Source organism: Manduca sexta, chromosome 3 (genome assembly GCF_014839805.1).
Source record: "Manduca sexta isolate Smith_Timp_Sample1 chromosome 3, JHU_Msex_v1.0, whole genome shotgun sequence".
Lineage (NCBI taxonomy): Eukaryota > Metazoa > Arthropoda > Insecta > Lepidoptera > Sphingidae > Manduca > Manduca sexta.
Window position 1 is genome coordinate 8927261 of NC_051117.1, and position 25578 is coordinate 8952838.

General features: G+C 37.0%; 4 protein-coding genes across 6 annotated transcripts; 3 read left to right on the plus strand and 1 right to left on the minus strand.

The window, feature by feature from the left end:
* Positions 1–4855: 4855 nt before the first annotated feature.
* On the minus strand, positions 4856–6742 carry LOC115449635 (U3 small nucleolar ribonucleoprotein protein MPP10). The gene has a single exon (XM_030177497.2). The coding sequence runs from the start codon at positions 6616–6618 to the stop codon at positions 4882–4884; it is 1737 nt and encodes a 578-aa protein (XP_030033357.1). The 5' UTR covers positions 6619–6742; the 3' UTR covers positions 4856–4881.
* A 326-nt stretch (positions 6743–7068) lies between these two features.
* LOC115449636 (orphan steroid hormone receptor 2) lies at positions 7069–18343 on the plus strand. Of its 3 annotated transcripts, none has more exons than XM_030177498.2 (11): positions 7069–7294; positions 8500–8628; positions 9526–9675; positions 10312–10433; positions 10765–10873; positions 12282–12392; positions 12591–12689; positions 12987–13146; positions 13499–13688; positions 15024–15171; positions 15744–18343. In XM_030177498.2, exons 2-11 carry the CDS (start codon positions 8502–8504, stop codon positions 15974–15976), a joined length of 1449 nt encoding a protein of 482 aa, XP_030033358.1. In that variant the 5' UTR covers positions 7069–7294; positions 8500–8501; the 3' UTR covers positions 15977–18343. The 3 variants fall into 3 exon arrangements, with proteins under 3 accessions (XP_030033358.1, XP_030033359.1, XP_030033360.1); XM_030177499.2 differs by having other exon boundaries at positions 12990–13146; XM_030177500.2 differs by having other exon boundaries at positions 10315–10433.
* Positions 18344–19401: 1058 nt separating this feature from the next.
* LOC115449637 (carbonyl reductase [NADPH] 1) lies at positions 19402–21118 on the plus strand. Its single transcript, XM_030177503.2, has 2 exons — positions 19402–20119; positions 20746–21118. Exons 1-2 carry the CDS (start codon positions 19486–19488, stop codon positions 20943–20945), a joined length of 834 nt encoding a protein of 277 aa, XP_030033363.1. The 5' UTR covers positions 19402–19485; the 3' UTR covers positions 20946–21118.
* Positions 21119–23126: 2008 nt separating this feature from the next.
* On the plus strand, positions 23127–24482 carry LOC115449633 (carbonyl reductase [NADPH] 3). Its single transcript, XM_030177496.2, has 2 exons — positions 23127–23864; positions 24225–24482. The coding sequence occupies exons 1-2, from the start codon at positions 23231–23233 to the stop codon at positions 24422–24424; spliced, it is 834 nt and encodes a 277-aa protein (XP_030033356.1). The 5' UTR covers positions 23127–23230; the 3' UTR covers positions 24425–24482.
* The last annotated feature ends 1096 nt before the right edge of the window (positions 24483–25578 follow it).

The window sequence follows — 25578 nt, forward strand, 5'->3', positions numbered from 1 at the left end:
TCTTATTGAATAATTATAATAATTTATAAAAAGTTGGTTACATGTTTAATTTTTCAGATATTCCAGCACTTTGAACACATTTAAAGAATCCTTAAATATATCAATATCCATTTTAGTGCAAACTTTATTATATAGAACACATATTTTAATTATTGGAGCAAATATAAAAAAATATGTATGAGTCAAGTACAGCGCCATTTAGTTATTAGCTTTTGAATTATTCCGTAAACAAGAACTTTAGGACTAGGTTCTATATTGAAGATCTTAATTCAAAGATGTCGCTTTACAATACCTTCATACTTCTAAATCGCAATGTCAAGATTCTCCGACGTTTATAGACGTTAGCTCTGAATAAGATCAAAGCGTGACTATGCTGCTTACCTACCTGAATGTCTCCTCAGTAAGAGGTCAGAATAATAACTTATTATTGTGAAACGACGGAATGTCCGTATCCGCCATTCATTATTCTCACTTCTAGCAAATACTCACACTCTCCTGACAAACTAGGCTCAATACTAACGTGAGAAAGTCAATACGTCGTCTAGACTTCAGACGATGCATTGACTGTTTCATCGCAAGACTAAAAAATAAGTAAGAAGTGTGTGATGTGCCTTTTTATACATATTAAGGTGGAAGGAAAAAAGAATTACTACAATTCAAAGACCATAACATGACATACACTACGCAAATGTAAAAGACTCATCAAAAGACTCAAGAGCAGCGCGGTGAATATATAGATTTAAAATGGATGCATACGCACATATAAATAGACTTTCTCAATTTGTGAAAATGTAAACAGATTTACCAATTTAGATGTATTTTTTGGTTTCGTACTAGATGATTTTGCAAACGAAAATAATATTAGGTGCTGGAACCTAAAAAAGTCATTAGAAAATTTTGATATAGATTTTCATGTTAGATAATATTATAGTTATATGTACCAGAATGCTGGCAGTACGATATACAAATAAAAATATAATCTTGGGACTTAAAAAAGAAATGGTCGCTGAAAGTTAACTATTACTAACACCCAGCCTTCGTGAGGGGCGACTGAGCGGTTATGTTGGGTTGATGCCTTACAACTGTTGAGGCACCCGGAGTATAGTGCCATCGAGCGACCGCTGGGCAATCCCGGATCTTGATTTTTTTGGAAACGGGGCAAAATCTGGATAATGGCGCCCCCGACCACCTATATTTTTAACTTTGTCATCATCATCATCATTTCGCGCCCGGCGGGAAATAATTTATGTGTGTAATGTTCTGGATGTCTCAGTAGTCAAAGTTTACATTTGCCGCCCTCTGCCAAGTTTGGATTTGCCGCCCGGGGCATGGGCCCCGGCTTGCCTCCCCATAGATCCGGGGCTGCTGCTGGGCCGCGAATACCACCCTGCGCACCAAGTGAAACTCCGCGGTGGCCCTGTTCGGCACATTAGGGACGGCTGTGGGCTTCCTCCGACGGAAGTGTCCAAGCTCTCGTCCGCAGCCGCCCCTGCGCGGTTCCGCCTAGTGCGGCCCGAGTCTTTGGTGGTGGAAGGGGGGGTGTCTCAAACGCTTCCGCACACCAAAGGACGCTCACGGCATCGGCAGCATGATACCTATTTTCCACGCTGCCGTCCACCCCTAGGTACGATCAGCAACAAAAGTCGATGAACAGATACTAATTTACAAAATACCTGAACATTGAAACGGACCATAAATCACTTACCAAAGAAGAGTACAGATTAAGGTTATCATTTCAATATGGATACCAAAGTAAAGGATTGGCTGAAAAAAATATGAAAAAGAAACTGACGTTTACGTTGAATCCTTCGAAGAGAATCTCCTGCCAGAATAATTTTGAATTTACACATTTGTTCCTTAAACCGGCCAGTGCTCTATAAAATAGGATGTTTAAAATGTAACTAACCTATTCCTATTAATGTTATAATATTACTTACTAAAGTATTATGATGTTTTGTCCATACTTAAAAATGTATAATTCTGGTTATTAACTTCAATATATACTATTATATAAACCTGAAGAGTTTGTTTGTTTGAATGCGCTAAACTCAGGAACAGCTTAACCGATTTTGAAAAAAATCACTAATAGGAAGCTACATTCTCTTAAGCGCTATACGCTACTTTCTATCCCGGGTAAATATAAAGCAAGACTTTAGTCCTTGAAAAACTTTTTCACGCAGGCGGAGTAGCGAGCCAAAGCTAGTATGTTATAAAATAAAATTTAATTGATATTCTGGACTGTTGGAAAAAAAGCTTGTATATAAAACAAAGAATTTGCTAATTTCAGCCACATTTGTATTTATTACAGATCATAAAAAATTGCTAGTAATGTTTAGCAGTGAAAGGTTTGACGGCATTCAGCTACTTTTGTAGTTCAATTACGTCAAGTTGTTTTGTATTTAAATTAATCAGTAACTTATGGTAAATGATAATGATTAGGAAATATTGGAAACAAATTATCTTCAACGACTTCTGTTGCTGACTGTACATGGATTTATTTAATTTAATTATGAAAGAGGTCTATGAGAAAAAAAGTTTGGGAACCTTTGATTTAAAAGGTAAAACAATGTTCTCTGTAGAGTTTAGACCAGTCATACTCAATCCACGGCCTACTTCCCTCTTACAAATGGCGTAATTTACTTCAACAATTATCTCACTAAAACTAATGAACTTATAGCTTTATCGGGTACAAAATACAAATTGGCTTGGAATAAATTCGAGTTTCCGAGATCGAGACTCGGGGATGACCCTGAGAACTCAGCGCGGCAGAACAGCAAACTACACCACCGGCAGTCAACTCTCCTAAGAAAATATTTAGTTATAATTTTTAAAAATTAAATTAGGAAGTAATTTCTCTAGGAATATTCGAATGCACTACATCTTCATTACCAGGGAATTTGTAAATGTAATCAAAATAATTTCTTATGTTTACGCGAATGTCATGGAAATAAAACTATTTTCCTGGATTTTTCGCAGTCTTTCATGATCATGGTTCTGTGACCATCAAGGCTGCAAAGTCTACGAAACGTCGAGAAAAAATTATAATATAAAAAACCGAGATAAAATCAGGTAAAACAGTTTTATTTCAGTTTAAACAAATTGTGTTACCTAGTATACTCGTATATACTTAGTTTTTTTTTTCAAGTTACAAGTGCAATCTTACTAATTTTACTTCTTATCTTGCTTTCTTATACAAAGGCAGATCCAGACTTAGAGTCAAGGGGGCATATAGGCGAGGTCTCCCAGGAGACTCCAAATTGATTACAATAATAAATATAATAGGGTACCGGACTCATTTTTGTTCTTTACTATTATCAAATATTTACATAATATAAATTATAACACAGAAGGAATTATTAAAATCCGGTAAAAAATCAACAAGTTATAAGACTTTGAATTTCGGTGAAGGGGTAATTAACAAGAAACAGAAAAGAGACGAAATATCCACATGTGACGTCATCGGGAATTACGACGCGTGCGAAAAAAAAGAGATGAAGCGATAATATCCCCACATCGCGCCCACTTCTGCACGTTACAATATTTTAAATATGAATTACTCGCTCATTTTTTAACCAATTGTTATGCAGTTTTCGCAGGAGTGCTTCTTTTTCGTATTATTAACCATTACATATAGAATAATGTACAAAATCAAGCATAGGCCGGTCCCCTATTACAATAAAACGGTACGTAAGTAAGTCGCATTCCGGGATCAGTCTGTGTATATCCGGTTCCAACAGGTCGGCGTAATTGTGTCGACTGTCGAGGGTAATCATGCGACATTGTATTGGATCCAACTCCACTTACCATCAGGTGTAGTGGGGTAACTTTGGCGGGTACATATAAAAAAAATGTTACTCTTAAACAACAAGATAAATAATAATATTAATCAAATATGTAACAAAATCAATTTTCATCTGAACATAAATTAAATAACAGCATATACTGCCGTGCTAAGCTCAAAAGCGATATCTCAAAAAAAACGAAATCTTGATTTTTATGTCGTCAAATAGCTTAAAGAAATACCCATCCAATAAACTTACCTAAATAACGGTATCTTGTTTAGAACTTGTTAAAAAAAACCTTAAGCGATACCTCAAGGTCCATTTTCATACATTTTGTTTCACCTTTAATCTGGGTAACTTAAATCATGGATATTTCGGCCTTTAAAATTTAATATGACGAAATTTTAAAGGCCGAAATATCCATGATTATTAATTATTTTTACGTTTTTCTTTCAACTGCGAGAACTAATCACTAACTAGACGTGAATTTAAATTCTTTACTTGCCAATACTTGTTTAGTTACCCAGATTAAAGCCGAAACAAAATGTATGAAAATGGACCTTGAGGTATCGCCTTAAAAGGGTTTCTTTATCTCAGCTTGTATGTAACAAAACTATAAAACTATATTTACAAAACTTCGATTAATTCTTAATCGAATTCTTTATCTCGAATCTCCCTGACATACGGCTTTTGCGCTTAGCACAGCCGTATAGTAAGTAGTACTATGCGAGTCTTTGCCGTGTATTTAATATCCAATTTTTTTTTTTTTTATAAATATGTCAATGAGAGTCATAAAAAAATTTTCAGTCACTTAGACCCGGGTCAAAGGGGAGCAATATGCTGAAAAGGGGTACAGGTTTTTCTTCACATATTGTAATAGATTAGTACATGTTTTGTGTAGGTAAAGGAGTTACTTGCAATTTAGAAAAAATCTGTAAATATAAAATATTTAGAAAAAAGTTACTAATTCTACCTAACTGTAAATAAGTATTTACCAGAACCATTAAATCATCTACAAGATATCCATGAGTAATGAGATTCAACAAAGAAAATTTAAATAAAAAAACAATAAATTCACAAATCAACAACATATTTTATTTCACTGTCTCTTAACATTACCCTTATTTTTCTTTTTAATTAAACTATTTGAATCATCATTTAATTGTTGGAAGAAAGCTTTAGAAGTCTTCACAGATTTATCAGTAGCCTCCGTACCCTTCTTCGTATTCCTATGTTCTGTAACATTAACCGTTTTCCCTTTTTCTCTTTGCAATTTTTTCTTTTTCCTCCTTTCTCTATTTTTGTCAGTTTTCGTTCGTTCTTCTTTACTCATAAATTCACCTCTATGCTTCTTTTTAACTTCTTCTGGTGCTAATAATGCTGCATCACTTGTAGCCACAGGGGCGACCTCCTCCATAGAAATAGCTGGAGTGTTTGTAACAATTTTGACCTCAGCTTGAGCAGCTTTGGGTGTGTAATGATAATGGCACAAAGCATCTAACTTGGAGAAGAGTTGTGTCATTGCTTCCCGGACTTCTTTATGGCTTTCCGGTTCTTTCTCCTCCTCAACTTCTCCAGATAAAGCCTGTTTCTGCTTTAAATACTCTGCTTCGTAAACTTGAGCTAAGCTGAGCTTGCTTTTCGCGTGATCAAGTACTTCTTTCTTACGGAACGCGAGTTGATCGTCAACTGGTTTCTCTTTCTTCTCAACATCATCCCAGGCTTTGTCTTTTATTCTCTGTTTTATTAAATCCTCTAATGTAACTGTAGTTTGTTCCGTGATGATTGGAGCTGGTCTGCTTGTTAGATCAAAGTCCACAACTTCTTGGAGTAAAGAGTTTTGTGGTCTCTTGTTAGCGTCAACCTCACCCTTCAATTGCCATGGAGCTTCTTTAAGAGTTCTCTCCTCAAGTCTTTCTATCTGTTGTTTGAGCCTTTGTTGACGCAATTCAAATTCAGATTTAATTCCATCTGATACATTATTATTTAAGTTTATTTCATTGTCTGAGCCTTCAGATTCATCATCCGATGATGGTTGTTCAAAACGAACTTTCTTTGTTTTCTCTTTCTCAGGTTCTTTAAATTCTTCATCAGACATGCCTTCTTCATTGGATATATCGCCATTCTCATCATGTGTATCTTCTTCATTCGCCTGACCATCAGCCTGGTCAAAGAAATCCGAGTACATCACATCTCTTTCTGTTTCCTCTTCCTCATCATCATCAATATCCTCGAAGTAATCCACTGATTCGTTATCACTGTCCGAAGCAGCTGCTTTGCCCTCATTTTTTTCTTCTTTCAAAAGAAATTGCTCCATTTCATTCAATTTGAAGAATTTATCGTCGACTATGGACGGTTTGGACTTTGATTTTTTTGTCACCGCTTTCGTCTTCTTGCGTTCCGTAGTCTCAGTTTCAGAATGTAAGTTTTCATTATCGGACATTAATTCTTCTTCATCTGACATTGAGACTTCGTCCTCTGCCTCATTTTTCTCAGACTCCTGATCCTCGGAAGTCTTGACAGGGAATGTTAAGTTATTTGATGCAGACACACAGTTAGCTACTTCCCACACAAGCTGGTCCCAATTTTCAGAGTTCTGTAGTTCGATTTGTTGCCATATTTGCTCCTCATCAAAGTCTTCCACTATCAACTCACTCAAGGCACCTTTCTTCTTCTTCCTCTCACTTTTTTCTTGAGCTTTAGTGTAATCATACAATGATTTTACTAAGTTTTTAATATCATCTTTAATTTCTTTTTGTGTTGTCAGAAATTTTACGGGTTTCTCTGTGAAGGTGTTGAACTTATCAATAATATTATCTATTTCCGTACAGGCCATGACTGTTTCTTTGTTTATATATTTTGCACAGTGCACTTTTCACATGAAAATTCGGAAAAATATTTCATTGATTACAACCAAAAAACACACGCGGTATGGAAATGTTGACATTGACAAGTGTCAACAATTTGTTTGACATTCACATTTTTAAATCGAATCTGGCTAATAACCTTTTCGCCATGTTTTTTTTATGTTTTCTTTTACAAATATTTATAATAATAAAATATAAAAAGTAATCAGCTAATTAAAAAGTTTTCTAATAAACTCCAGTTTTGTTATAGGTCAAAGCTCGAGAATTACGTAGGTAATGAAACTATAATTTACGTTGAGGGGCTCCTTTCCGCACTTATCCCGTAGTACATATATATTATAATTCTCTTTGCCGTAGTAAGTCGGGCCATTGCCGCGTTGTGTGGACTTTAATTTACGTAAAAATCTACCAAATAAAGTTGCCACTCAAAAAACCTACCGAACAATTTGTCACGTCATAGCATCTTCATTCAACAGTTCATTCTTTTATTTTGTTTTCATTTTCTTTTAGTTTTGATCCCACGAAAAATACAGTTATCACAGCTATATTAGTGTTTTATTAACTTTTTATTATTGATTTACGTGTGTCGTAATATAGTTAACATAAATGTCGCAAAAAAATTGGATTTCCAAAGAATAAATTACGGTAAGTTATGGCATTTTTCGATGGCCCGTGTTATTTCTCAGTCCAATGAACATAACGGGGAGATTTTTTTAGCCGTGTCTCCGCTAGCGTTGATTTATATTACTATAACCCGCCTACACACGCGAACAAGTTTTTCGAGTGTTGTAATTGTCCAAACTCAAAAGTGAAAGGTTTGAAAACACATTGTTTTGGGTTGGTCGCAAACGAAGTCGATCTAAAGAGTGCAGGTTGCTCTTGGTGATTCAATTACAACTGCATAATATATCATTTAACGTGGTATTTCTCTCGATGCCATACGATCGTTTATCTGAGTAGTAAGTAATATCATTTGACTAAATGACGACTTAACGCTGTAGCAAGTCCCATGACTGCCCATAAACAAGAAAAATGCCAAAAACATTAAAATTACAAAGAATGTCAATGGAAATAGGAGCTGTTATCTATCTCAACTTAAGGCTGATGGCATCTCTTCCCCTTTTATCCACATCTCTAAATATGATTGTTTGGTATAATTGTACACATAATGTTGAGTACTGGGATTACTCAATGCCAAGCAATGCCTACCAAGCAAATTAATACTGAGTCAGAAAACCAGTAGTCTAAATTTTATCTTAAACCAGGATGTAGTTTATCTGAATACCAAATTTCAAGCATATTCATCTAACAGCTTACATGTTTGTATAACAAAAATCCAAACATTTAAATAAAAGTATTTTTTGGATTCACCTAAATTTAAGAAATTGCATGATCTTTTAGTAAAAACCGTACAAAAATCTGTTAGTAGATTTTGAGAAAATCAATCCTACAGACAACTTTTGGGGCCTTTGTTTTATAATAATACTAGCGACCCGCCTTGGCTTCGCACGGGTGCAATGCTGTTACTAAATACACTACAGAAAAACTGTGAATGTTGGATATAAAAACATAGCGGCCCACTCTGGCTTCGCACGGGTATAACATAACAAAATAACAGTATTTCTCCACTATTTAATGGATGTTATTATTATACATATAAACCTTCCTCTTGAATCACTCTTATGTATTAAAAAAAACACATCAAAATCTGTTGCGTAGTTTTAAAGATTTAAGCATACATAAGGACAGAGAAATCAACTTTGTTTTACACTATGTTGTGATGTATAGATAATAATAAACTCTCATATTAATTATAATATATAAAAACTAAATATATTTCAATTTTCCAGGTATGATGGAGGGTCAAGATCAGTTGGAGATGAAGTTCAGCACAAGCGATGATGTTGGTGGTGTGGAACTGTGCATAGTGTGCGGTGACCGAGCTTCCGGCAGACATTACGGTGCCATCAGTTGTGAAGGTATATATTTTTAATATAACTACTGCAATGTAAAATCAATAATTTATTATGAAACGTACACAGCCAACCTATACAAGGTGTTAATACCGCCATAATAGCCCATAGAAGTGTATTGTGTTCCAGGATCAGCTTTCACATATCAGGCTCCAACAGGTTTAATTGTGTTGACAGTCGAGGGGTAATCATCTCTCGTCAGTTGACGTTTTATTGGACCCCTCTCCACTTGCCGTCAGGGGCAGCAGGATCATTTTGCCATGACACTAAAAAAATTAAGAAAATTTCAAGGTGATCATGTCAGCATTGTACATATATGGTTTATTCAGAAAATGATTTGTATTGAGTCCAGTGAAGTATTACCACTGCATTGGTAAGTGTAGTGAGGTTCACAGAGTATAATGATAAGAGCTGCTGCTGCTGGTCTTATTGAACTAACAATAATACATATGGGTCACTATGGCGGGGCTTATGTTGTGCATAAGGTAGTTGCTATTGCTATATTAAAATTATTACCAGATGAAGCAACTTATCTTAATTTCCATCATAAATATCAAATAATAATAAATTGATTGCAGGAAATATGTGTTTTTGTACACAGTTAAATTAATTTATCTGGGCAAAGTTGTTTATATAAATTTCCCTAGAATGTGGTTACAGCAGAAAATGTGAACAGGTTTAACAAACTTGATAAATATTTTGATTGGAAGTGAAACCAGGATTGAAAATTGCATTAAATAGGCAAATCGAAACTGCCTGCCAAATAACAAATAATATAAAAAAATATCTTGAGTATTCTTCCAACCATTTTAAGGTTAAATTTGTTACCAATAAAGATCATGCCTATAATACCTACCACCTGGAATTGTATCATCACTCACATAATACATTGTCCATTATCAGGTTGCAAAGGGTTCTTCAAGCGCTCGATCCGCAAGAAGCTGGGGTACCAGTGTCGCGGCAGCATGAACTGCGTGGTGACGAAACACCACCGTAACCGCTGCCAGTACTGCCGGCTGCAGAAGTGCCTCGCGTGCGGCATGAGGAGCGACTGTGAGTCTCGCATATATTGACAAATTATGCATGATAACATATTTTGTTATGATATAGTTTCATTGAGGCAATATTGTATCGCTTAAACTGATTTTTTTATTGAATTATGAGATATGTTACTTGGTGATTTGGGTTGTCATTGTCCCCAGCTACACGAAATCCACTCGTAGAACACATGTCTCTCCCAACCGTTTTTTTAACGGACCTGTCAAAAAGTTTGAGTGATTAAACAAGTTTGGATTACAAAATGCATATTGCTCTGAGACATCTGTTAAGGCTCACTTCCCCAGATACTATACCATCTATAGCCTTCAAACTAATGTAGAATCATGCTTGCTTTATGTTGAAATGCTGAAAAAGCTATAAAAGACCAACTGCCACAAACAATAATATCAATAAATTTTAAATGTAATCTGCTAATAATTTACATTTATTAAGTTTTATAAACCCCTATACTTGATTCAGTCCTCAACAATTTAGAAATATCGTGTTTCATTCATATAGCCCAAATGTAAATTGGAAAGTACTTTGAAAATTTCTAAATTTCGACTCTAAACATCCCACCGTAAAGTCTATCGTCCATAAACACACGCCAACATATGTTGTGAGCAGTAATTCTTGCTCTGTATCGCACAGCGGTCCAGCACGAGCGAAAGCCTATCGTCGACAAGAGCAAGGGGGAGCCGCGCGAGGGCATGCACGACAGGCAGGCGGCGTACTCGAAGCTGCTGGGATTGGCGGGACAGGCGCAGGCGCAGGTGAGCTGGAAATAATGTCTCGAGAGATAGAGTAAGAAGTGAGGTATGTTGCTTATAAATGCAAGAAAATTGCCAAGATTACAGATCAAATTCCTTCTAAAAATTAAAAAAAAATATTTAAAAACTACCATTCAATATATATTTTTACTAACTGATAATAATAAACTAATTCTGAATATTTTATTGCAAGGCCATGAATAAAAAATGGCAATTATATGTATGATCAAAGAAAAATTAATTCCCCATATTCAATAACCTTTCATCGCTAATAAAATTTTCTTCCCGAAGCTTTTATTGGAATTCTAACCAAACAATAACACTGTTAATACAGATAAACCCAAAGGAAGAGCCTTCAGACAGCATGGGCGCGGTGTCCACGGCCGCTCCAGCTATCAACTTTGCTCTAGCTGCAGCCGTCGCGTTCAATAAAGGCAATCCAGGTGAATAATATAATTACAAATACATGGAAACATAGCAGTTGGAATATGAATAACTCTTTTTTAGCTGTGATTGTGTAGTTGATGGTGGAACAGGCTGCTGAGTTGAATGACCACAGGTTCAAAATCCAAGGGCATGCACCGGTCTTTTTATAAGTTACTAGCTTTTGCTCGCGGCTTCGCCCGCGTGAAGGTGTTTTCCAGGATAAAATTCCACTGTTTGATAAAAGTCTTGCTACATATTTTCCCGGTACTTATAGGTTCAAACTAATTTTATCCCCAATCTATAATTTCAGTTCAATCAGTCGAAAATCTAAGAACATTTATACAAACTTTCATCCCCTATTTTATCCCCTTAAGGGTAGAATTTATCAAAATCCTTTCTTAGGGGATGCCTACGTCATAGTAGCTTTATGCATGTAAAGTCTTAGCCCGATCCGTCCAATGGTTTGGGCTGTTCCTTGATATATCACTGTCAGTCACCTTTGAGTTATATATTATATTAACAACTGAAGTTAGCTAAAATTGTGTTTCTCGAAGCCGACCACTATTTATGTACTATGTATTTTGAGACTATGCAATTTTGTCGCGTTCGCGATTCACTTTCACTTTTGTTGAGTTTCAGAACGCGATATTAGATCCTCCAACGCGCACGCGAATTTGAACTTTATGCAGCGGTAATAAATTACAAATTGACTCTCCATTTTATTTAGAAAACGTTTGTATGGGAAATAGAAAAATGCTGTTTTGAGGATTTTCCCGGCAATTATTCGAATTTTTCTCACCTTTTAAATCTTCCCTAGACCTCCACGAATAATTCAAGACCAAGATAAGATAAATCCGTTCAGCCGTTCTCGAGTTTTAGCGAGACTAACGAACAGCAATTGATTTATATATATATAGATGTGTGTATACTTTGTGAATTATCGCTTGCTTTATTGGTCAAGGAAAATATCGTGGGGAAACATGCATACTTGAGTTTTTTACAAGAATTTTGAGGGGATGTGAAGTCTTCCAATCCGCACTAGGCCAGCGTGGTGAACTAAATCTTAACGCAGTGGTAGAGAGGACCCATGCCTAATAGTAAGACAGCCTATATAATGCATGTCTGGTATTATTATTATTCATTTAGTGCCTGAGTAATCTGCTCACCTGAAGCTTAATGTCAACCTGCCCACAAGTTCTAGTAACAACACCGCCCAATATTAAATAATCAAAATTAAAAAGGTATTAAGCCCAAAGCAATGCGGTTTTACACATACGAGATAAATATCACATGGAAACTAAAATATTATTTATTCTGATGTTTGAAATTAGTTTGATACTACTTCCCTTTTATAAAAATAACCAAATCTTTCTGTCAAATCTGACATTAGGTCATGTTACATTCATAATCGTATTTTTCTTTCAGTGTCACCATACTTAAATCCCGGCGCTCCGAGTGACATCGAGGGCGCTCGCAGACAGCAAATAATGTTGCAGACACAGCTCGCAAAGAATCTGTTCAAAATGGGTCAGTTCGGTGAGTACATCACTATTATAATCTACAGAGTGTTTTTATGGCGGGATACAAAGTTTCAACCAATCGGTACTATAAATTACAGGGTATTTCAAAGTTAGATTCAAAATTTAAACTACATATAAGGTGTATGATTTGTACCGTGGTAAAAACAAATTTATTCTTCATGTTGTAATTTTTTTTTATAATATTATTTGACAGGTGCAATAAACGAGTATCTTCAGTCTGCATACGGCGCGACTCCGGCAGAGATGCCTCTCTCCGCGCTGCATGCTGCCGCCGAGACGCAGCAGAATGATGGTAGGGTATCATCTAATTTCTCTCTAGCTAGAGTAGGTTAGGCCCTAATATTAATGATCGTGATTATTGCAAACTTTTGGATATTTAGTGATTAAGTTGTTATTTCACACTCAGTTTTAATTTAATTTTTATGACCATTCTCTATTTTCGATATTCTGAAACTTAGTCAAGTCTCATACTCATATTACCTTGAAATCGACATACGTCATAAGCACTATGCCTCCTGCTACTGACTGCGTAGAGTTTGTATCGACCTCAACAGATTTCCACATAATACATTGAACGTTGTGTGTTTAGAAGAGGGCGCGTCGCTGTGCGGCACGTCGCCGCTGACGCTGTCGCTGCCGGGCGCTGCGCCGGCGCCGCTGCGGCTGCACGCGGCGTGCGAGGCGGGCGCGCGCCTGCTCGCCGCCACCGCGCGCTGGATCCGCGCCGTGCCCGCCGCCGCTGCGCTACCGTGAGTACACAGCACATACGTACTATAGCGCGGACCTGCTGCCCGACTTGTTTTTAAAATTTGGTCAAAAACACTACGCCTGATAAATATTGTATGCGGGTATGCATGATGGTCTAATCAACAAAGACTAGGAGTTATGAGTCTCTGCACATACGCCACTGCTAGTCTACTAGATGTATACCAGTTTACGCTAAACACAATTCGTCACAATAAGCCAGTAAGAACTGGCATTTATCCCTAAAAAACTATTCTTTTTCAGTTAGGTTCAGCTCCCAAGTCACTATACCTGCAAATAAAAAACTTTCCATACCAAAATTACAACTAATCCTGTGATAACTACCATTCATTACAGATTCGAAATCCAAGTGACACTGTTCAAGAAGTGCTGGCCGGAGTTGTTCGTGCTGGGGCTGGCGAAGTTCTCTGCTGCTCTGTCTCTGACCACATTACTACCGCTGCTGGTGAGCCATCTGCACTCGGTGCTGCGGGAGCGCGCTAGCTCCGGCGGGTTGGACAGGTCCGCGGACTTGGCTCAGCCTGAGGTGAGTTTATGAGTTTATAATATGATGCATGCACGTAGCTACAATATGATGCACGTAGCTACAATATGATGCAGGTAGCTACAATATGATGCACGTAGCTACAATATGATGCACGTAGCTACAATATGATGCACGTAGCTACAATATGATGCAGGTAGCTACAATATGATGCACGTAGCTACAATATGATGCACGTAGCTACAATATGATGCAGGTAGCTACAATATGATGCGTATAGCTACAATATGATGCAGGTAACTACAATATGATGCAGGTAGCTACAATATGATGCAGGTAGCTCTAATATGATGAGTGTAGCTACAACATGATGCATATAGCTTGCAGGTGTCAGGATACTCGTATCCCCTGGATAAAGACCATACACGAGGTGTTGAAGCTATTGTAGTGCCACATAAAGAGGTCAGCTTGTGTATATTCGATCATAAAAAGGCTCGCATAATTCTGTCGACTGGCAAAAAGCGTCAATAGCCACTACCTGGGCCCAACTCTACTTACCAGCAGTTGCAATGGTGACAGTCATGCCTATATAAAAAGGGCCAAATTTTTAAAAACATCTAAATGACGAGTAGACTGGTGTAATCTTAATGATAAGGGCAATAAGTCTCTTACCAGTAGTACACAAAAAGTACATATAGTACTTTGTTGAAGTTATCCTCAGACATTGAGTATTAATATGTGGCCTAAGCGGCGATAGCCTAGTTGGGTGTGGAATGGACTGCCGAGACGAATGTCCGCAGGTTCAAATCCCAAGGACACACACCTCTGACTTTTCTAAAAATCATGTGTGTATTCTTTGTGAATTTATCGTTCGCTTTAACGGTGAAGGAAAACATCGTGAGGAAACCTGCACATCTGAGAAGTTCTCTATAGGAATTTCGAAGGTGTGTGAAGTCTACCAATCTGCACTAGGCCAGCGTAGTGGACTAAGGCCTAATCCCTCTCAGTAGTAGAGGAGGCCCATGCTCAGCAGTGGGCAAGTATATAATACAGGGCTGATATTATTATTATTTATTTTTATGTGGCCTGAAACACCAAACCAATGAACTATCCACCAAGACGGCACACCACCCACAGTACTGTCCGTAGTGGCTTTTGGTTACACGACGCGAGTGAGTAAAGCAGTCTTAGGAAGGTTATTTTTAAACACTTTTTTGAACAACCGCACACACATTGCTTCCCAAAAAAATATGTGCCGCATTCAGTCTCAAAAAGCTAACTACACTAACTAGACTATCTTCTAAATTTGGGCTGGGCAACAGAAACTGACCATACAATATCATTTCTTGCATCATTATAATAACTTAATCATATCAGATCACAGCGGCTGACTACTCGGATGAGCGCATAGCGGAGATCAGCGGCAACCTGACGCGGTTGCAGCAGTTCATCACCACCATTGAGCAGCTGCGAGTGAATGAGAGAGAGCACGCACACCTCAGGACCCTGTGCCTATTCTCACCAGGTAAGGGTTGTCTTTCATCATCATCAAATTGTTCATTGCTGAACATAAAATACAACCATTTCCACCGCAATTTATAGAAAGCGGCCTGTATACAATGACTTCCTGTTACTTTTATGATGAGCAAATTATCTCATGTCTCCGCTTGAGTTAGTATCTTTGTCCTATAGCCAACATTTTGGACTAAAAAACCTATATGTTGGAACCACAGGCCATTATGTAAGTGAATTAGCTTGTGTGTGCATTATGTATTTTTTTAACATAAATGTAACTGATAAAATGCTAATCCAGAGCCATGATATATTAAGCATGGTAGTTTTTATTGAAATATACTAAATCATATTTTTGTAAATTTCACTTTTAGTATGATGCTCATATATTATGGTTTTTGTTGCGGTTTCGGCCGCGGGATAGCTGTACGGGATAAAAGTCCCGCTATATATCTTACCATGTAAATAGTAGCCTTTGTCCTCAAGGTCTCAAATTATCTCCGTACCTAATTTGTAACAATCAATGTCGTTTATTGATTGTAACCCTAAGAATAAAATAGAATTTAATGTTATTTAATCCCACAGACGGCGTCCCAGACTTCCTAACACGCAAGCTCCAAGAATACCAGTCAAAAGTCCTCCGCTCTTTGAAAAACGTCTGCCAACCAGACGAAGAAAGGGTCTCACGCCTGCTCCTGCAGCTACCTCCGCTCCGGGCTTTCCCGGGACCTTTCCTGGAGGATGTATTCTTCGTGGGCTTCCTGGGAGACGTCAGTATTGACGATGCTGTGCCTTATCTACTGAATGCTGAGCGCTAAGCCGGATGAGCCTTTTGATCAGGATTAACTGATCATAATCTTTGCAGTCCAGGTTATGAGACTTCGAAACATCAAAATGTATGTGCATTTTTCCTGGTAAAAAAAATTGATGTTGATGATGCAATCTACTATTGCGATGTGTTGGATAATCGCCATTTCCAATTAATGATCCCAATCGCTTTTTCAATCTATCTCAAAAATTTACCAATCAGAACAAAGTATTATAAGAAGGATATGATATATGAGGATTATATAGGAGGATTAATACATGGTAGTAATGCGCCTACACAGTAGTTGGTGGAATTTAATATAGTCAGATATATCACAATAATTCACTATAAGTGCTACACATTGACTTTGCAACGGTTAGGGAAAATGCCTCTCTGTTCAATGTGGCCTTTTACAATGTTTGACAACTCATCAAAGAGGAAAAACTGGTGTTATAATATTATAATGAAGGTAGTTTTGACAGGGGCGACGATAAGTGTGGCAACAGTATTTTTTACATGATTATTAATGAGTTATTTTGATTGGTTCATCTTCGGGATCAGATTGAAGATTGAGATTGAGATCGTACAGAAAACAGCTGTCAAGTAACATGAACAGACATGTGTTCTTACTAATATTAATGGCTAATTTCAATGAATGATCTTAAATGCTACCTTTGGATTGACAGAAAAACCACCAAGCAGTATAAACTATGTTTGACATAATAACAAATAATCTTACACATGTCAGTGGGATCCTGTATTTAAGCCTTTTAAAAATACAGGATATCTCTTTATTATTACTTAATTCCCATTGAATTGTGTTTTGTTGTGTTTTGTATATTTTTAGTAGTGTCGATCACTAACATTTAGAGAAAACATTAATTCAATATGCTAACAAGAAAAGAAAAAACATTTAATATCTCACTTAACAACTGTCAATCCCCTTTATTCATTTTCTCCCATTAACAAGTCTCCAATGTAAAGACATTCAACTATATTACCTCAGAAGTCTGCAGTCTGTAACAACGTGACATTGGCGGAATTGCTCCATAAGCAAGCTCATCGCCAGTAATCAAAGAAGAACAAATGATTTATTTTGATTGGTTTATACTTACCAGTGATCTGTATGGATTGGGGCTGTTTATTGAAATCGGGCATTATTGCAATAAATCTGGCGGCTTTTTGGTATCACTTGTTAGACATTATATTTGGTGTCAAGCCACTGATTGCCTCGGTGGCGTAGTTGAACGGCAGCGCTCTGAGGTCTTGAATTCGAATCCCGGATCGGGCAAAGTGAAATTTGAGTTTTTCTGCTCAGTATCAGCCCGGAGTCTGGAATTTGTGCCTGATATGGCGATAGGCTCGCCCCCTGTCACATCATGGGACGGAACACTTGACGAAAAGTGGGTGCCCTCGTTGCATCTCTGCATACCCCTTCGGGGATATATGCATGATGTTGTGTGTTTGTGTGTGGCACTAGGAAAAAATCCAACTACCTACACACTGGAGTAGCCAAGACTAATAATAGATGCATCAACTCCTATTTTACAAAAACGAAATAATGTATGTCTAGAAACAAACTGAAAAGATATTGAAATATCTTAAAATAATGACCAGTATATTTTTTTATTACTATTAAGTTTAATTAGAGTTGCACAAAGAGATGTTTGATGAAAGATGTATATCTAATATTATAAAGAAATGTTTGCGAGTGTTCGTAGAGATAAATATGTGCAATTACTCAATTTATTCTAGATATTCTGAAACTGTTAATAGATTAATACACTGTATATTACTCCAAGAAACGCGGTAGCAAGGAAATAATAAATTTGCTCATGATGGATATATTTTAAATCGGCCAGGATAGCGACCACCGTACACAAGGTGATAAAACCTGCCATATTGGCCCACGTGTGTCGCGTTCCGAGATCAGCCTACATATATCCTGTTCCAACAGGCCGGCATAATTGTGTCGACTGTCGAGAAGTAATCATCTCTCGTCAGTCGACATTCTATTGGACCCCATACCACTTACCATCAGGTGCTGTGGGGTGCATGTATAAAAAAATAATAATAATAACTAAATTTGCGAGCAAATGTTAATAAAATAATTTAAAAAGGCTAAATTGTGTCAAAATAAAGTGCCTTCAATATTTTTTTAAATGTTATGTCGGTATAAATGTGTTGTTCTACTTTCACGTAGCTGTATTTTTAATTAAGACTAAAGTTAGGGTTTATTAATATCTGTCGTCCATAGTTTTAGTGTTAACTTAGTATTTAAAGTTTATATGCATATTTGGAAAAATTATAAACAGAAAATTATTAATGTGGAATATGTTGGTGCTTTCGCAGAAAAATAAACTAATTCAAGATTATAGTACAGTGGTTTTATTGAATTAGCCCTAAATTTGGAACTGAAAGAAGGAAATGTACCTATATGTACCTATGTAATTATATTGGCATACAGATATCTATATGGCAATTTTTATGAAGAAAGGATTTTAAGAATAATATGGACACTATCTATACAAACCATAACACTATGATAGTCATATCACATACATTGCTATCTTTCTGTGGTCTCTAGCTACTTCTTAGCAGAAATTCTCACGGTGGTTGCTAAATTTCGATAAAATATGGTTGACTAACCAGGTAAGGTAGATAATTTTTGGGTGATAATAAATTTCACAAATTCATCTCGGTCCATAAAACAGGGATCGATAGGGAGAGTGTTGACTGCGTAAAGGGCACCACAGAACCTGACTATGACTTCGAATTCGACTTAATGCCTAAATATACTGGGTATTAACAAAAAAAAGTTAACCAGAAAGCCATGCCAAATAATGTATCTTATGAAGCAGTACATTATTCAGTAGCGGATGGCAAACAGGATAATCGCTGAAGACCTCACGTTTCGAGGGGACACACGCTTCCCAGGAGTACAAAAATAGCCCTTCGGCAATGTAGTAAAAATCTCCTGCCCAGAGCCTCAGATTTCTTAAGACCACCATTGATTATACTTAAATTACAATTATGAAGTCATCAAATTGTGGTTCAGCCTTGAACTATAGGGGAAATTGAACAGCAAGTATGGCAAGCGGAGTCCTACCCTCGCTAACCATATACAAATAAGATATCTAAATAAGTACTTTTATTAACAGCTACTCAGAACTCAGGAGAAAGGATTTAAAATTTAGAGTAGATAACTTTAATACACTCCCAAGCAAAGAAATGTTTGAAATCCAAGTTTTCTTAGTGATTCCTGATATCAATGATATATTATAAGTGACCTTTGCATATCTATCATAAAAACAATCATTGAACATATATAGCTGTCTCCGTTTCTCTTGATTTATTTAAATCATACTATCTCGTTTTTCCTCCTTATGAATGCTAAATAAACACATTTTATCAGTGAAAATTGAAACGCTAAGTTAGTGAATAAATAGATACGTGGTGATAATTTATTCCAGTAGTTCGTAAATAAATATCAAACATTCACGGAATTTTTTGCACAAAATGTCTACTAAAGTAGCAGTTGTTACGGGTTCTAATAAAGGAATAGGATTCGCTATAGTCCGTGGACTTTGCAAACGTTTTAATGGAACAGTTTACCTTACTTCAAGAGATGAAGAACGCGGGAAAAAAGCTGTCGCCGATTTAAATAAAGAAGGCCTAAACCCAAGTTACCACCAACTCGACATTACCGACAATAAGAGCATCGAGAGATTTAGAGACTACATAAAGAGTAAATACGATGGAATTGATATATTGGTCAACAATGCGGCAATCGCTTTTAAAAGTGCTTCTACAGAACCGGTAGCGGTACAAGCCGAGCAAACACTCTTCGTTAATTACTTCTCACTTGTTTCTGTTTGCGATATTTTGTTCCCAATCGTCAAAAATGGCGGAAGAGTGGTCAACATTTCCAGCTCATGTGGCCATTTGAGTCATATACCTAGCGGGAATTTGAGAAAAAGGTTCCAAGACCCGGAGCTGACTGTAGAGGAATTATCTGCGTTGATGCAGCAATATGTGGACGCTGCTAAACAAGGAACGCAAGAAGCCGAATGGGGCATATCCTCATATGTTGTGTCTAAAGTGGGTGTTACAGCTTTGACTAAAATTCAGCAAAGACTACTCAACGATAGAGGTAAGATATTGATAACATCAAGTGTTTAAACACTATCAATGTTCAATGCCAGTCGAAAATATTATAAATGTAAAGTTCCACTACTAAAATCCTATTGATTGGTTACTTACAACTTAAAAATAAGAGTTGCCTAATATTAATTATAATAAAATGTTTATCACATTTACAAATTCGCAGAACCAGGCATTTAACTAGGGTACCCTGTCTAATGGTAAACAATGACCCAGCCATGAAACTGTAACTACACTATACAAGTAAAATATCTTCTAGTCAGAATTATAGCTATATCAAGCACAACACGGCTTAGTACCAGAAGGGGTAGGCAGAACAGTAGGATGTAACCAGGAAACTCAGTTGTTGCCTGTGTATTCTATGTTATATTGGGATAGGGGACAAGCCTGTTGTCATGTATGGGAATAATTCTACACTCTGGACTTATATGGAGAGGAAAAACTCAGAGTGGTGTCATATCACGCACATAATTCAACTAAGACAATCATTAGTCGCCACTTGAATGTAGACAATGCATCATCTTAAGATTTTTCAATACAAGAGATCTAGGTTCTAGTTTCAAAGTTCAGCTTAGAAAAAAAACACCTGATTAAGCCTTTCTATTTTATTTCCAGATATAAAGGTGAATGCAGTCCACCCAGGATATGTTGACACAGACATGAGCAGCCACAGAGGTCCCCTGACTATAGACCAGGGAGCATCCGCACCTCTATACATTGCTTTGGATGCTCCAGACTCTGTGAAGGGGGAATATATTTGGTTTAACAGCAAAATTGTCAATTGGGATGGTCAGATTCCTGAAGAAAAATATTGAACATTACTAAAATACATTTTAAGTTTCATATGTTATTGTTAAAATAATTATTTTTGTATTCCACTAAAGTCTGTATATTTTCAAAGTAAAATTATATGCAATTTTAAAATAACTAGTCTTTACTCTTTATATCTGTTATTTGAAGAAAATAAATATTGCTTGCAAAAAATAAAGATTACATTTTATTTAGTACTAGCTTTTGCTCGCGGCTCCGCCCGCGTTATAAAGTTTTTCAGGCTAAAGTTTTCCATTATAAAAGTAGTAGTTTCCCGGGAGCCTATGTTCTTCCCAGGGTTTCAAACTGTCTCCATAACAAAATTTTATCTTAATACGTTGGGTATTTTTTGAGTTTAAGACGTTCAGGCAAACGGATGCAGCGGGGGACTTTGTTTTATAATATATTTTTTTAGAACTTTTTAAGAGGAATAATCCCGTCATACATCATTGTTGCATAACTTTAACCGTTTACGCAGCGCACGCAACGGAAGCTCTCAAAACTAATAAATTGTCCCTGTATTTGTAACATGTTTCATTACTGCTCCGCTCCTATTGGTCATAGCGTGATGATATACAGCCTATAGCACCCCACAAATAAAGGGCTATCCAACACAAAACGAATTTTTCAGTTCAAACTGGTAGTTCCTAAGATTAGCCATTACTGCTCCGCTCCTATTGGTCATAGCGTGATGATATATAACTTAGAGCACTCCACGAACAAAGGGCTATCCAACGCAAAAAGAATTTTTCAGTTTGGACCGGTAGTTCCAGAGATTAGCCATTGCTGCTCCGCTCCTATTGGGTATAGCGTGATGATATAAAAGCCTATAGCAATCCACAAATAAAGGGCTATCCAACGCAAAAAGAATTTTTCAGTTTGGACCGATAGTTCCTAAGATTAGTAAACAAATATAATGAGAAAGCTTCGAACTGCTAAGCTATCGGGAGTTACACGTGTCATTGTGAGTCAACCATAAAAGATAGACATATGCTGTCGTGGGATATTTTTTACATAATTTTAAGGAGAACATTTCCGTCATACATGATTTCTATGTAGCTTTAACCATTAAGGTTGCACACGCGACGGAAGCTTAAAAAATGGAGTAACTTCTCCCGTTTTCCCAACATTTCCCTTCACTGCTCTGCTCCTATTCATTGTAGCGTGATGAAAAGTATACTATAACCAGCACAGGAGTATGAAAAATAATTGTACCAAGTTTCGTTAAAATCCGTCGAGTAGTTTTTGTTTCTATAACGGTTATACAGACAGACAGACAGACAGACAGACAGACAGACAGACAGACAGACAGACAGACAGACAGACAGACAGACAGACAGACAGAAAGACAGACAGACAGACAGACAAAAATTTAACTAATTGCATTTTTGGCATCAGTATCGATCCCTAATCACCCCCTGATAGTTATTTTTGAAATATATTTCATGTACAGAATTGACCTCTCTACAGATTTATTATAAGTATAGATATAGATAATGTATTACTTGAATATACATTTGTTTATTATAATGAAACTTTTACCAACATAAAACCAAGGATAATCTTTTTCCCAATTAAATACTCTGCTAATATTATATGAGAGCATTATAAGAGGTATGGAAATATTGTAGGTATAATAGCTAAAAAAAAAACAACAAAAAAACACTAGAATTGAGAACCATCTTTTTTTAGGTCAGTTAAAAATTTGAACACTACCATGTAGTGGGCAAATTTTTTGTATGTTAGTGTAGCTACACTTGCACTCTTACAAATACCCATAAGTATGCTCAAGTTGTTTGCTGGATATTAAGAAATTAAAAATAATAACCCCCAGTTAAATTGATAATGTTGACATTATTTTAAAAATTTTGTACAAAATATTTCTTTATTCTAAACTGTGTTACAGCTTGAGCTGGGATGACAATATGCCGATTTTAAAAACATGTTAAACTCTAAACTTTATATACTTACCAACTACTTTTTAGTAAAAAGTTTTTTTTTTATTTAAGTAATTGCTATAATTTCAGAACCAACTGTTATGTTCATAAACGAAATACAATTTAACAATAGATAATTTGCTGGCCCACCTATGTGGACCTACACTTATCATTTAGGTATAATTATATCTGTCTGATAAAATGTTTATATCGTGCTATCGCTTTTTTTCCACCAGCACAAATAACCAGTTCTTATCAGTTAGGTATACAACGTTAACGTTTTGTATAAATACAAGTGGTTGCCTGAAATTTTAGTTAGTAAACAAAATTTTCATCCGAAAAATCATAACAAAATGTCTGTTAAAGTAGCAGTTGTTACTGGTTCTAATAAAGGAATAGGATTCGCTATAGTCCGTGGCCTTTGCAAACGTTTTGATGGAACTGTTTACCTTACTTCGAGAAATGAAGAACGCGGGAAAAAAGCTGTCGCCGATTTAAATAAAGAAGGCCTAAACCCAAGTTACCACCAACTCGACATTACCGACAATAAGAGCATCGAAAGATTTAGAGACTACATAAAGAGTAAATACGATGGAATCGATATATTAGTCAACAACGCAGCGATTGCTTTTTCTCAAACCTCTACAGAACCAGCAGCAGTACAAGCTGAGCAAACAATATTTGTAAATTACTTCTCACTTGTTTCTGTTTGCGATATTTTGTTCCCTATCGTTAAAAATGGCGGAAGGGTGGTCAACATATCCAGCTCTCTAGGTCATTTGAGTCACATACCCAGTGAGGATTTGAGAAAAAGATTCATAGATCCCAAGCTGACTGTGAACGAATTATCTGCATTGATGCAGCAATATGTGGACGCTGCTAAACAAGGAACCCAAGAAGCTGAATGGGGCAAATCCTCATACGTTGTGTCCAAAGTGGGTGTTACAGCTTTGACTAAAATTCAGCATAGAGTACTCAGCGATAGAGGTAAAGTAATAAGTAATAATTGTTAACGTGAAGTCGTAATGTAAAGCATAGTTATGTAGTTAGGTACTCCACAAGGTGGCAGCACATAATATTTCAAGAATAATTAGGTTTAAATACCCGTCTCTTTTATTTTTTGCACCAAATGACGTGCTAAACTAAGTAGTTGGTTGACTTGTGTTTAACAATAAACCAGCCATTAAATAGTAACCCCAATATGACAGTACATTATTCTTCAAGCGGGAATACAACTACGCTAACATCTTACGGCTTGAATACAGACAGACAGACAGAATTTGTTATTTATCTAGTCTCTAAGATAAATAACAAATTATATTAAAATTCATTTGTTTTTATTTCCAGATATAAAGGTAAATGCAGTTCACCCAGGCTATGTTGACACGGACATGTCGAACCATCAAGGTCCCCTAACAATAGACCAAGGAGCATCCGCCCCGCTCTACATAGCGTTGGACGCTCCCGACTCCGTGAAGGGCGAATATGTATGGTTTGATAGCAGAATTGTTAACTGGGATGGAGAACGACCTGAGGAGAAATATTAAAAATCCCATAAATTGCAGTTGATTATGATTTATGAAATAAAAATTTAATACAAATTTAGTTGTCTTTACTCTTTTTACCCATAACTTGAATTAATGTGCTGTAAAATAATATTGGTGGTTAATGGCCATATAGTATACTAAATAGTAGATCCCTCGTATATGCCGCCGTGGAGGAGTAGCAAATCAGGCTGGAGCCTGAATGTGGGCTTGAGAACTGTCTCGGCAGTGCGACCTGTCTTTTAAACCTTGCTTGACAGGCGCCCGGTGCGCCGACATTCCATCTGACACAGGTGCCGACGGGTCACGGGTGTTTCGGGTCGTTTCTGTGTCGGACCGGAAAAGAGAAGTCCGTGTGCCACTATTATGGCAACAGCCGAGAGGATAACGTCTAACTCTCTCTCGCTCAGCACCCGCAGCCAGAGGAGATTCAGGAAACGTTGTATAGACGACAGACCGGCGCCTGTTGCTCTGTTACTCAAGAGCATTTAGAGAATTTTTTCCACCGCAACCCCTGCCTGTCGTAAACGGCGACTAATTGGGGCTTAGAAGAAGTCGCGGGGCGAGCTGGGGGAACTCTTCGCTCGACTACAGTGACTCCGAGGTGGACTACAATGCCGGTAGATGGTCTCACGATATCGTAGACCTCTAAAGCGTTCATTAACGTACTGGGGCGTCTTAGCCAACTTAACTACAGGCGTGCCGCAATGCAGTATTGCGCAGCTATCTCGGTGGAACAAGATACCCCGGTTCCATCCCGTATGCGCAGGTCACCGCTGGTTTTGGTTGGTAAGCTTTACGTAGACTGGTATTCTGTATGACAATTTCTATTGTCTAACTTAACGGAGTGCGTTACGTTTAAGACAAAAGACGCGAAAGGGGTCTTTGAGAAAAAAAGTTTGGGAACCTCTGCTCTAAACAAATGTGTGAATAGAGGCCTCCACTACTTATAATGTTGATCTCACGCGTATAAGAACTGTATCGTCGAATTGAACAGTGTGTAGAAATGCTTTAAATATGAGATAACTAGTATCCACATAAGAGTTCCGTTTGAGTGCCTACTAGGTACTCTAAAAATTATCAACTTGGTCTGATAACAAAGGATAAACACCTCAAGGTGAACAAATAAGCAATAACTAAGTAACTGATCAAGCGGC

Excerpts from the sequence above, each read along its gene's own strand:
- LOC115449635 (XM_030177497.2), bottom strand. The coding sequence starts at position 6,618 with ATGGCCTGTACGGAAATAGATAATATTATTGATAAGTTCAACACCTTC.
- LOC115449637 (XM_030177503.2), top strand. The coding sequence starts at position 19,486 with ATGTCTACTAAAGTAGCAGTTGTTACGGGTTCTAATAAAGGAATAGGA. Across the intron at positions 20,120-20,745 it reads AAGACTACTCAACGATAGAG|ATATAAAGGTGAATGCAGTC; the intron begins GTAAGATATTGA and ends TTTTATTTCCAG.
- LOC115449636 (XM_030177498.2), top strand. The coding sequence starts at position 8,502 with ATGATGGAGGGTCAAGATCAGTTGGAGATGAAGTTCAGCACAAGCGAT. Across the intron at positions 12,690-12,986 it reads CGAGACGCAGCAGAATGATG|AAGAGGGCGCGTCGCTGTGC; the intron begins GTAGGGTATCAT and ends TTGTGTGTTTAG. Across the intron at positions 13,689-15,023 it reads CGGACTTGGCTCAGCCTGAG|ATCACAGCGGCTGACTACTC; the intron begins GTGAGTTTATGA and ends TAATCATATCAG.
- LOC115449633 (XM_030177496.2), top strand. The coding sequence starts at position 23,231 with ATGTCTGTTAAAGTAGCAGTTGTTACTGGTTCTAATAAAGGAATAGGA. Across the intron at positions 23,865-24,224 it reads TAGAGTACTCAGCGATAGAG|ATATAAAGGTAAATGCAGTT; the intron begins GTAAAGTAATAA and ends TTTTATTTCCAG.